This window comes from Corvus moneduloides, chromosome 5 (assembly GCF_009650955.1).
Source record: "Corvus moneduloides isolate bCorMon1 chromosome 5, bCorMon1.pri, whole genome shotgun sequence".
Lineage (NCBI taxonomy): Eukaryota > Metazoa > Chordata > Aves > Passeriformes > Corvidae > Corvus > Corvus moneduloides.
The window spans coordinates 50,331,269-50,344,335 of NC_045480.1; the positions used below are offsets into that span (position 1 = coordinate 50,331,269).

Below are 13,067 nucleotides of genomic sequence, written 5' to 3' on the forward strand. Positions count from 1 at the left end.
TTACGGTTACATTTAATTTGAATGGGGCTGTTACCAAATAGATAGATAGATGCTTTTAATAAAGTCAAGGTAATTAAATAATAATGTATATATTTGCAGATGGAAATTAGAATAATTTCATGGAATTATTTTGCAAATAATTCAATTGTGTCTTCTGTCCATAATTTGGAGCATTTTTGCCTCTTTGATGTTCTTTGTAGTGCAAATTTGGTACTGCTGTGAGTAATTTAAATCAAGTGTTTTAAACTGTGTCTTCTTTTTTTTTTTTTTTTTAATTATTCCAGCCCTGATGATATTGGTACCTGTTGGTATATCCTGCTGTCTGGTTCAGTCTTCATTAAAGAATCCATGTTTCTTCCAAGGAGCAGGTATGTCAGCTATGAATGTACTGTGTTCTATATTCTAAACATAAGTCATGAGATGTAGAGAATTTTTGGAATTAAAAGGCAGTGTTTTATATTTAATGAAGCACAGAAGAACAAATATAAACACATGTCTCCTGTGCTAGCTGCGGTAGCTGTTTCTTGCCCATAGCTAGAATTGAAAGCCCATCTTTGTGGACAGTGTACAGCTGTCCAAAGTATCATGCAGATGCTGTCGATTTAAAAAATAGAACCACGAAAAACCTGACAAATGGAGTGAAGTACTGAGTCTCTTCCTGTGAGTAATCAAACTTCACATCATAGGATACATTAGAATTTGGATGTTTTCCTGAGGCTTTACTTACTGTGCACAGGTCTTTGGTGCATGTTTTAGCATACGCCTAGATCATGTTACTGCAGGTTTTGCTGCTTCTGTATAAGGTTGTGCTTCATGCAAATGGATTTGCAACGAAGAGTGGTTTCTTACATGGAAAAAAGAAAGTTTGATTGTGAGGCACTCAAAATTCATATTGCTTCAGTAAAAAAAAAATATATATATTTTGAGCTATGGAAAAAAATGCAAGTGGTTGCAAGGATTTTAGACTAAAGTGACTGAGCTGGATCATTTTCATGGAAGCAGAGCAGAATTATTTTAAAATGCTGGTTATAGGCATATTCATTCAGACTGCTATAAAAGGCTCCTTTGAAGTATATGGCATGAAATAAAATTTGTGAAAGGCAGAATGAAAGATTGACCTGTCTCTGTATAGTATCATGATAATGAAAGCACTGGAAATTTTTTTTCAATTTTAAATGGTGGGAAACCACTTTATGGCTAGTGTTGGTTGGCGTATGAGGCATTAGATCTTCAAGTCTGCCTTTTAGTGGGAGAGCAGTGCAAACCTTGGGGCTTCCATTTGGTGATTGTGGCATGTTCTTGGTGCAACCAAGTGTCTTGTGTCTGTCAGGCACTGCTGATAAAAAGGTATATTAGATGTGCCATCGAATAGTTAATGCTAAAGATGCAAAACTGATTGTTGTAAAAAGTAGCAAAACAACAGATTATAGGACCCCTGCTTCTGGCAGAGTGAAAATTGTCCCACATGTCATCCATGAGCAGGCAGTGCCAGGAAAAAAGCTGGCAGAAAGTGCTTTAGATACCAGGAGAAGAGATATATAATACCTGAATTAATGTAGGGTGGTTGTATATAGTCCATGGCAGGAATCTTCTGTTCCTTTGAAATAGAGCAATGCTTGTGCCTCCGTCACTTGGACACTTGAAGAGAGGTGAGGTTTAGTAAGATAAACAATGAGCTTGAGACTCTTCCTGGTAGAATGAACAGAAAATTACAGGTCCTGTGACAATAAGCGGAGCATTTAAGGCCTGTTCACATGGAGAAATGTATAAAATGACATCTGGGACAGTGTCTGATACCTTAGTGAAGCACAGGCATGGAATTTGGCATAAGAATAGCTGTCATAGTTGTGGATGAGGTCAAGTAGATGTCAAAGCTGGTGTCTTGGGGAGCAAATGCAAGAGAGACAATTTTTTAATTAACAAGGATAACATTAAGTCCATGAAAGCAAAATTAAGAAACTTTAATTACATAAGATAGAAAATATTTCGTGAGAGTAAAACCAGAGGCATTCTAGTGAGGGACTTTGTGCTTAGAAGCTGTAGTCATTGAAGGGTAGGTGAGGGCCTTATTAAAATTTAGGACAAGGTTAATCAGGATTTTTTCTTTGTAAATGAGTAAGTTGCAGTTGGGCTTTGGGCTCATCCAGGATTAAGAAACTTGGAAAAAGTGAGAGGGCATCCATGTTAAATTTCTGATTTGGAATACTGGTGGCTAATAAATGATTTATTGATTTATTTATTTAATAAAGAAATGGCCTGAGAAGAAAACTTAAGTTTTTCAGCTTAACTTATGCTGCTGGGGAACTGCTGGGAGAGCAATAGCAAACTGCTCAGATATACATACCAGGCAGAAGAGACTGATTAGCAGAAATGCTAAAGTGAAATTTTACAGTGCCCTAGAAAAAAGGGAGTGAAACCTACTGAAAAGGGTGCTGTCCAGAAAGAACTGGTAAGGTGGTATTCTGGAATCTAAAGAGTAGTGTCAGAAGTGGACAAAAGACAGTTACTGGATAAGTGCTTGCTGAAACCGACTGTTTATATATACAGGGAGTAATAATTTCAAGAGCCTTTTTGAACATTGCATAATTTGTGAGTCCTGATGTCCTGTTACTGTTAAAATGAACTGGCTGTGGTTTAGCAAATGGAGCACATCCTCATGCATCACTGACATCAAGTGATAGGAAGAGACCTAAACACTGCAAAGTAGAGATCATCTAAATTTGATTTTGTTTGTCATTTGAGTAAATTAAATTTGCAATAGTAAATTAGTATTTACACTATTTTAGTGTGGGGTTTTTTCAGTTTAATCCATTTTATCTTTAGCCATCTAAAAAGCCACTAGGATATTTTTTTTGCAACATGTGAAGTTTGTGATTAAGAGAGCAGAATGGAGCCAAGAAGTCTGTGTAGGAGCAATCAAATATGTAGAAAGCTAGAAGTATGTTCCTTTCTCCAAATCCTATTGACTCAGAAAATTCTCATTTCCCTAACTTTCTTTTCCCAGAGCCAAATGTAGTTCATCCCTAGGCATCTCACCATCGAAAATGCCTCATTTTTTTTTTTTCCCCACTTAAAAAATATTCTCTCTTTTTTTGTCAGCCTGCCCCATGCACCTGTAGTAAATCCCTTTGGACAGGTTCTCTGGGCTGCTGATCCTGCTCACACTGAGGGCTTCCACTTGCCTGTCCTCCTGACCTCCTCAAGCTCAGCTTCGTTGAATGATGGCTGGGCAGTAGCTGACCAAATTTAAAATAAACACATGTTGTCGTCCCATCAATTCCACCCCCGCCTCACCCCATGAATTTCAAGAGCATTTGCTATTTGTTGGATTTCACTCTTTTAAGATGAGTGTCTTTACATGCCAGAGCAAAAGTAGTATCTCAGGGTAATTTAGACAGACCTAGTGGATAAATCTGCCTACATTCTTGCAGGTGTGTTCTGAGTCCTGTGCAGAATTAGATCTTACTCTTAACTTCATGGCAGTTGGCATGTGAGTCCATAAAGAACAGGATGGAGGGCTATCACCAGATTTGAGCTGACACTTGCAAGTACCTTAGTGCATTTGACTTAATATGCTCAACATACTATTTGCATTTGGGTCCTCTTTTAGCTGATTTGCTTGCATTAGTTTTAGATAGAGCATCCTCAGACTGGTTGGTGACTAACACTGGAAATGGTCTTTTGTTGTATATTTTATATTGGGTAAACTGATCTTATTTCTTTCTTCCTAATCATTGTGTCCATGGCTTTCATTTCTGGTGTTAGATACCATTTAAAATTCTTTCACTAGAGAGACTAGGTTATGTAGATACTTAATATATAGCTGGGGAAAAGAAGAATGTTTTAAAAATACCCCTTTCCCCCACCATGAAGTTGTCTAAAAGCTTAAGAAATGACCACCCTCCTGCTTTTGCACCACTGTGGTTCAGGAACAGCACACCCTAATTTAGTGCCCCCCTCCATGAGACTCTCCCAAACCAGACACCTCTCACTCCCCTCCACTCTCTGGTGGGAGACACAAAGGCAGAGATCACGAGCTGGGAGAAGAACAATTTGCTGGAAGCATCAATGAGATAAAAAAATTGACCAGTAACAGCAGCAATACTACTAAAACACCATGTAAACGAAAAGTAGTACAGCAGTCCAAAATTAAGCAGCTTTGCAGTGTATGAGATATGGTCAAATAGATACTTGTTGACATACTTTGAAATGAGTGTCAAAGCTGCAAATTTTTGACAAAGTTTTATAATGTACTGGGTGACTTGCAAAATTACTTGTAACTAGCTACTGGACGAGTCTTTAATTCCAAATTTAAAAAACTAAGTTGTTCAAGATGGAATATTGGAATACATGAAGTCCTAAATTGAGTACTTTGCTTTAACATCTAAACCATGTCTGTTTTTTTTGAAAATAGCTTGAGTTTAATTTTATTTCTCTATTGTAATACAGTTTAGCTTGCATTTGTTCAAATGCCAAGCCATCAGCTAGCAAATAGTGTTCATAAGAAAAGGCTGGATTTTATTATCTTATTATTTTGGGAAAATATGCAATCCACAGTTTTAAAGAACTGTGCTCTGATCAATTAAAGCTGCCATTTATTTGGTGACATAAGGTAAAGCTTAATCTTGTTCTTCTATTTAATTTCTGTAAATTACAACAGTGAAATTTATTCTTACAGTTTAATGTGAGGAAGATCATCCCTCTTCTGTCCTGCCCCTTTCCCCCTATTTTCCTATTAATATTTACAAACTTCTTCCTTTACTTTAACTTATCAGGCATGTATTATGGTTAGACTAAACATTCCTTACTTCTTTCCTCCCACCATGACCATCAAACTAGCACAAATTAGCACTCAGTCCCCTCATAATTTCCCCTGAGCATCTGTACCCTGAAGGCAGTTCACATGATAGAATGAGGTTTATGTATGAACTCCAGAAAATAAATGAGCAGAAAATGCAATTGCCTGAGGGCTGTCCTGGCTCTCCTGTGTTTCACATGGCCACTGACAGCAGCAATGTGACAGTCCCTCAATATATCTTTTGCAGCGGCCTCCAGCTTCCCTAGGCTTCTCCATGCTCTCACCACATTTGATCATGTGCTTGGACTTCCTGTGTGCTTTTTGTACCAGAGCTTTGCTTCTAGTGCAAACTCCACTGGGTTCTTTTGTGTTCATTAAATGGGAGCTGCAGTGCCAAAAGGTCTCCTAGATCTCCCCTAGCTTACCTCGTGCTTGCTCTTGGCCTCCACGACCAGAGGATGCAGCTGTCTCTTAGCAGCAACAAAATACAGAAGTGCTGGGCAGTTTTTCTCAGACTGTTGGCTCTGGTACTTGGGGTTTTTTTTGCTTTTTTCCTAGAATGCTTCCGAGCCCATCTTGGTGGTCTGTGCTGTGCTGCTCAGGCATCCTGTGATGCCGACTTGCCACCTGCAAACCTGGCTTTGCACTTGGCTTTCACTGCTCTCTCATCTGCTGTTTCCTTGCTGCAGCCTCTTGTCCTTCACTGCTGCCACATCCAACCAGTTCTCCCCTCACCGCCTCATATGGCCATGGAGAGCTGCTTTCCCTTTGGCAAGGTCACAGATTTTACCTACAGGAACAATTATTTAAGCTTTTTCCTCTAATTAAAAGATTTGAGTTTTGAAGATGAGAGAACATCTGTTTTTTACTATTTTCAAAATTAAAAGGGATGTATCTGTTTAAATATTGATGGTTTAGTCCTCTGGTCTTTCCCATACTAAAATAACTTAAATAATGGAATGGAATATCGAATCATACTGGAGAGTCATTGAACGAATTATGGACTTCTTTTGAACGTGTGTAAAGCAATAGCAAAACTCAGTTTGTCAGAAATGTTTTGTCCTCGTCGAAGTGTATCCTCATTAACTTATAAAAGTAACCTTTCAGAATAAAATTTGTTAGGGATTTTGGCAGTCTTTTTTATTTTGGCAGGTAATGAATGTGAATGTAATAGTGCTGGAGCAGAGCCCTTGGCTATCTACATGCATTTATACAGCTTTATGTATCTGAAACATACTTCCTAATTTTTGTGATGTCTGGATCATGCTGTTTTTTGTGGTTTACATATATCTAACTGATGGTGTGTTTATATTTTGAAGACAGAAGAGCCTTTGATCGATCTTTTGAGTATGTAAAATTATGCTGATAGCTTTAATCACAATTATAATATCCTTCTCTGGGTATATGACTCATATATTTGCAGCTAAGTGTTTATTAATAATGGCTGTTACTGGCTGAAACCTATGATATCACAGAATGAAACTGGGATTTTAACTGAAAGAGAATGATCAGTATACACAAATATTTAAACTATGATAAAATCCCCTAAAAAGGGATTTTTTTCCCTGCCCCGAGCAGGAAACAGAGTTTTAGAATAATGGACTTGTGGGAGGCTCAGAGTTGTACTTTTGTGAGCTGCTAGTTTAGTTGTTTAAGCTACATAGGGAGTTGATCAAGGGCTGTGTGGAGTTTATTTAGCTTTTTCCAGGTTCTGAGTTGTTCATGGCTAAGGATTTGCAGCATCATGATGGAAACATGAAGACCATACATTGGATCTTTGAAGAGAGAAATAACTCCCCAGGTTATAATTTCAAGTCTGTTTAAGAAGTTACTTGGAAGTGTTATGCTTTGATTAGTTTGCTCTCAGAACTCTCTGTCTTGAATAGAAACTTCACTTTTTTTGCTGCTGCTGGATTTTCCTGTGACCTGTTTGTTGTTCTGGTATGTCTGTATCATGCTCCTGACTGTCTCTAAGGGTTGGTGGGGAGGCATAGAGTGTGGTATTGTTGTGGGCTGACCCCCCTGCTGCCCTGTCCTCTGTCTGGTTTGAATGCAGTGGTTCAGCATTTCAGTCCCATCAACTGAAACTGAAGCATAAAAGGAGTGTGATCTTAGGGTTTAATCTAGGAAAGACTGAGATCATAAGCTGAAGGAGGAAGTTGGGAATAGTGGTGATGTCAGTCCATTTATGACTGTGTGGCTATCATGAATTACTCACAATGAATTTTAAATAGGACACTGAGAAATAAACACTAATGCTTTGTAGTGTCTGCATCTACCCAAAAGACTGCATGTGTCCTTTTGGATGAAGATTTTTACTGTTTACCTGCAAGCAGAAAATTAGACTTACCACAAGCACATGTGACTGGAATTACTTACTGAGACTCAAACTCCTAGAGAAAACAAAAGCTTGCTTACAAGAGGTAGCATTTACTAGGAGTGCCTGATCTGGCCATCTACCTTGAATTTGTTAATCTCCTCTTGGTATCATGGTCAGTGTTAGCAGTGAAATCCAGCAGTCACTCATGTGTGTCATTGCAGCCTTCCTTAGGAGGTGCTGGAGGAGCTGGAGCTGCCATGGGGCTGCTCCTGAACCTGGCTCCCTGAGGGCTGGCTGGCAGGGGGGGCATGCACGGAGGGTTTCAAGTGAGTCTGACTTCATCACTTCAGACACAGTCAGCTCTGGCTGTAGCTGAATTAGCTGAGCCATAAATTGATGGGCCCTGTGATGTCACCTGCTATTTCAGCAAGGTTTGTGATACAGACCGCAGGCTACATGTCACCTAAAAACTGTTCTTGAAGTTTGAAAAAAATGGTGTACAGGTTTCTTTGAATGTGAATACTTGCAATTATTTTTTGCAGCTAATTTATCCTTTATCCCGTCCAGAGTAATTGAAGAGTTCGTTGAGGTCTGAAACTGATCATGACAGTATCTGAGGTGTTGGGAAATAGAAGAGAGGCAGTTCCTAATGATGAGATTGGCTGGTGTCTGGTGTTGTTCCTGTCATATTTCAGTGCTACTGGAATTTTGTTTTTGCAGAGCTGATAAAATGTTAAGGGACTTAATCTATTACACTGGCATCTTTTTGAAAACAAAAATAGAAATCTAATGTTGTGTGTCTGGTGCTACCAGGCTTTCTTCCAAGTTTGTAATGACGAGATAACAATGAAGCTGCAAGTGTCAAATGACCTGAATATGTTTTCAGTGAGCCTGAGTTGTTTGATTTTCTCTTAAGGACAGGGAGGCTTTCAGGGATGGAAATGCTCATGCTAGGAGGAAAAGCAAACTTCAGTAGCTTTCACAAATGCAAACCCTTATACCAGTTTCTAGCTGTATATACTTAGAGCTACAGACTTCTGTCTCTTTCAATGCGAAAGACCTGATGATGGGCTTGAGAAGGTCTGGATCACCTGCTGCTGCTCAGGGGCATTTGTGTAATGTTCAGAACATTTTAATATGCTTTCTGTAGGAGAGACACCATTAATTGGTGGTGTAGAGCTTGTAGATTCAGGAGTCCTTGTTTTGGTTTTCCATTGTTTCACTTGTAAGCTGAGTCAAGATGACACTTCTTGCTGCTGTCGGCACATTTAAATTAAGTAAAGAAGTTAGACTTTTCTTATGTTGTCCTTTATTCACTTCAGTGGTGTTTATCCTTCCCCATTGAAACGGAGGTTGTATGAAAATACTTACAAGTTCAAGATATCTACTTTAATGAAAAAATTACACTTGTGATATAGACCACAGAAACAAAGTATGTAACATTATAAATCCAGACCACTGGTTTTATGGAGAGTTTCAGCTGTGAACCAGTTTAGGTTATTTTTGCATTTGCTATACAGATTAAGTATAATGAAAATTTTTTCAGTGGGATATTGCAATGCCAAGGAAAAATAAAATCTGAGGTAACACAGGCAGTAGATTATCTCAGTGTAAGCATGAATGTGTCTTAATAGCTCAAAGTAACTGAAAAGGACTGTAAGAAAAAAGTAAAATTAAGCAGAAGAGCTTTTTGAGCATAATTTTTGAGAAGAAAGAAAGCAGAGGAAAAGAGAGAATCCTTTTAAGTAGCTGATAGAGGAAACATAATTATCGACGACTCTGACTGATGCCAACTCTCACATCCCATTTCTTTAAAAGTTAGAAAGTTTGGGTTAAAATGATGACTGATTTTTGAAAAAATGTGCTGAAATAGTGGTGAGGGTTTTTTGGGCTTTTTTTTGTTATTATTCCCCCCTGCCGTCTGGGTGCAAAAAAGATTAAATCCACTGAAAACGCTCAATTTTTTTCCTGAAGATGTTGTATACATTTCCATTGTAGAAAACTTCATTTCATGTCATTTGATTGCCTGGTTCCTTAAAAAAGGTGCTGCAGTAAAAGCTGGCCTTGAAACAGTATGGTTTCATTGCTGACTCTTTTTAGTTTATTTTGTGTCTCATTGGGCTAGAGGCACCTTTCTAATCCCAACATTAGGGTCTCTAATGGAGCATGTCACAATTTGAAGTCATTGAGAACAACATCTAACCAATCTGGAAACATTGTTCGTCTTTTCTTTTGCTTTTACTGCTCTTCTGTACATTATAATTATGTGATATATATTTAATTTCAACAGCTCTCACTTGTACTCTCATTTTCTTTCTAAAATTTCAGTCTTGATTTTAATATTAAAAAGCTGTTTTCTGCCAACGGTAATAAATTGCTTGCATACAAATGGGGATGTGGAAAAAATTGAGAACTCTTTCTGAGAAATTAAGGAGGGGAAAATTCTCTGTGTAGTAAAGTAAACGGTTATTTGAAAGTTAAATGTGAGACCCCATTATATTGGGGTATCCACTACTGCTTACATTGTTAATTAAAGGTATCTATCTGAAGATAATTGTTGATTTTTCGCAATTGATATTGCAGCTGGTGAGATTATGTAATCTGTTCCTTCTGATTTAAGTTTTCTTCTGATTCAATTTAATAGTACTTAAGCTTTTGAGTTTTAGTACAAACCTACGAAACATCAAACCCCACTTCAGTTACTTGGGAAAACTGCATTATAAGATTCTTGCTAAAGTCAAAGGAAGACCCTGTTTATTTTATGCGCTCTCGGGGTCTCTGGACAAGTTTTATAAGTGTAATGAACTGAAGTCATATGGTCATTTGCTTAGCTTTAAATAATAACAAAATGAACTGTGTGCAAAAATAGCAATAAAGAATACCAAAAGGAAAAGTTACACCCATGTGGAGAGAGGGGAGAGAGGACACTGCCTTTCTTTGCCTCAGGTGAAATTCACGGGATCTGAGCTTTTCATAAACTTAATTTTGCTGAAGGACAGTCTTGATAAGATGAAGTAATGATGTTTACTTATGTATATGGAGGACTGTAGAATAACTGGAAGGAATTAGAACTATTTTCTTGATTCTTAGCATGAGGCCACTACTGTAATTCTTCTGCAAATGATCTTTTTAAAAGAATGTTACTCCTTATGGTAGAAGATTAGAAAATGTTTTGAGGGTTTTCTTTTTACTGATGCTAAAATTTTCAAATGTTTCTGAAAAACAAATCCAGGGATACAAGACATAGTATAACATGTTAATTTATTTGCAAATTATAATATAAACAGGTAAACCAAAATTGTCACTACTACTCCATTGGTTTACTTTGTTTATTCGTTGACAAACACACAAATTTATCTTGAATACATCTGCTTTGTACACTAACAGATTTATGGAAACGCGTTATTTAGGTAATGAGTATAGCTCTCCAGGTGAATGAATTGGTTTTATCGAATGATGTGTGTGGAACATGTCAATATGCATGGTCTTATTTTACTTCTAAAAACCTGGATGACATGTCAAGTTATTTTAGTAATTTTAAAAAGCAGACAATTTGTGATACCTTAATTATGAAAGTCTCTAGGGGGACTTAAAAATGCTTATTTTGTATTTTTCAATATAAAAAGTCTTCATTTAGAAGCTAACATCTAAAGTCTTTGTATGACATTGGAAAAATACTCCTCTGCTTTAATGAATTTCATGAATGTTAATAAGCCAAGCTGTGTTTGGAGAGGGTCTTGCCTCTTAAGTAATGTTTTCCAACAACTTGTCATTCTTTGAGACCATTATGTAGATCTTGTGATGTCACAGGAATCTCCATGGCAACACAGACGTCATTAACATGAAGCATAAGCAAAGCTGTCTTTATTCAAACCATTTATTTATTTATTTATTTATTTATTTGAAAGAATAAGGAAAAAAGTGGGTTAGGAAAAAACCTTTCATCTTTAAATGCTTTCTGAGATAAAATAATGTGAGAGCTTCTAATTTAAAAATAGAATAAGGGTAACTTTTCCCAAAGAAGGATCTATTCTCAGGTGTTCTGATGAGGTACCTGCCTTCTAGCTTTCTGTACTAGAGATGTTGCAAAGCTGAACTGCTGCAACAAGCTGAATTTGTTGTTGCCTCTACTAACAGGCTCCAGTTTTGTTTGTTTATATAATTGTATATAAAGTCTATGAACATAGATCTTGAGTTCAACAGGAAAATGCCATCAACACATTTCTTTAGTGTCGTATATATAAAAGGGTGGTAAAGGAATGCTAAGTGGTATTCTAGTCTGAAAAGTAGTGAGGATCACCTGCTGCTATAAAGACCCTGAGCATCTACCCTTTTTACAGTAAATTTGCAAAACGATTTATTATTCTTAACAGCACTTCTTCAAGATTGGGTTTGTAACCATTTTTCAGCCTAATGTTTTAGTTTTAATGTAACATTATGAAAAGATAAAGCGAAAAGCAACAAATGTGAAACTTTACACAATTACTTAATTTTTCTACCTAAACTAGTCAAACTTGCTACCATATTCACTCTTGTAACCAGGTAAAATTTTAGAATTAACCCCACTTTCCAAAACAGTAGTCTGTGCTAAAAGAAAAACTGTGTGAAGATCCTATAGCAAACGTTTCAGGGTTGACTGAGGTGACTTGCTATAGAAGCAAACCTCCAGAATCTAGCTAATTTCAAATTATTCACTGTGGGTTTTCAGGAACTTCTTTTGAGGTGCTTTCAGTAGTCAGCTATAAATTAACAGATTAATGCAACCTCTGATCTGGGTTGCATTTTGCATAAGAATTAAATCCCTGTGAGAATTACGTAGATAAAGCACTATAGTCTGTCATCTGTAAGGATGCTAACTAAAAGTGTTCAAAATACTGAAGAGGTTTACTGAAGTTTTCAGCTGGAGTCTTAACTTCTACACATTTTTAGCAGGAATTATTTAAAGCATTAATTTACTATAAATGTGCTTATTCTATAATTTTAGTGTGGTCTGATTAGTCATCAGACATTCTCTCTGTCTGGCTTGCTGGGTTCTTCGCACCCTCCTGCTGCAGCACCAGGGTTATTATCCTTGGTACCACGGTTCCTCTTCCCCCACAGGCAGCGGGTGGTTTGGGTCTCGAGTCAAGCAAGGAGCTGCAGTGATGTCTGGGACTTTTTTCTCCTGTGAAATACTCCTCCCAGGTATTATTAAGTGGCGTGTAGTTAGCTGTGATACTGCAAGTGAGTCCCTTCCCTGACACATGAGCTGTTGTATCTGAGACTGTAAACATCTAAGCTATCATATGACATTGGATAAGCCTAATCATCCTTATCCATGGTATGCAGTGAGCTCATGTCTCCAGGATTTGCAAGTAGTGACAGGTCTGCAAATGCCTCTTCAACTTGTATTCCACTTGCCAGCATCTCAATTTTCCTTTCAACTGAAAAGCATTTCTGTAAAGCAGCTACTTGCTCTTGCTGAAAAAATAAACACTATAAACAGAATAACATTGTAGAAATTAAATAAGTTAAAAGGAAAAGAAAGCTAATCTAGTTATTATTTTGATATGCAGCTGACCACTACATTTTAATTAAAAAGAGTAGTTAGTACAAGTCAAAAGCATCTTGGGCTTCCCTTGCATCTTTACTTGCTTTTCCTAAAAGACAGCCACTAATTCAAATGGGAATCAGAGAAGTCAGCCTTATATTATGAGATAATTTGATGTTCTGTCTTTCAGTTGACAAACTCTTGGCTTTCATAGTTTCCAGCGTGGAGCTCTAAGTGTGGGGAAACCCACTGCTGCCTTCCCTGCTTGCATCATCCCCAGCGGAGCACTGTTCACGTTAGAGTGGCTCTGCATGCATGAAGGGCTCTGTCTTTTTTTCTGAGGGGTCAGAAAATGGCCACGCCAAATTTAGTTTTCATCAGAGCACTTAAGCGTTCCCCTGGGAATGGCTTGTGCATGT

General features: G+C 37.5%; 1 protein-coding gene across 12 annotated transcripts in view; it reads left to right on the top strand.

The window, feature by feature from the left end:
* Window positions 1-13,067, top strand: part of RAPGEF2 (Rap guanine nucleotide exchange factor 2) — a 186,593-nt gene that overhangs the window by 75,001 nt on the left and 98,525 nt on the right. For all 12 annotated transcript variants that reach the window (XM_032108462.1, XM_032108470.1, XM_032108471.1 and 9 more), the window contains exon 4: window positions 285-368. In XM_032108462.1, coding sequence (XP_031964353.1) covers window positions 285-368 — 84 coding nt within the window. The remainder of the gene's footprint in view (window positions 1-284; window positions 369-13,067) is intronic.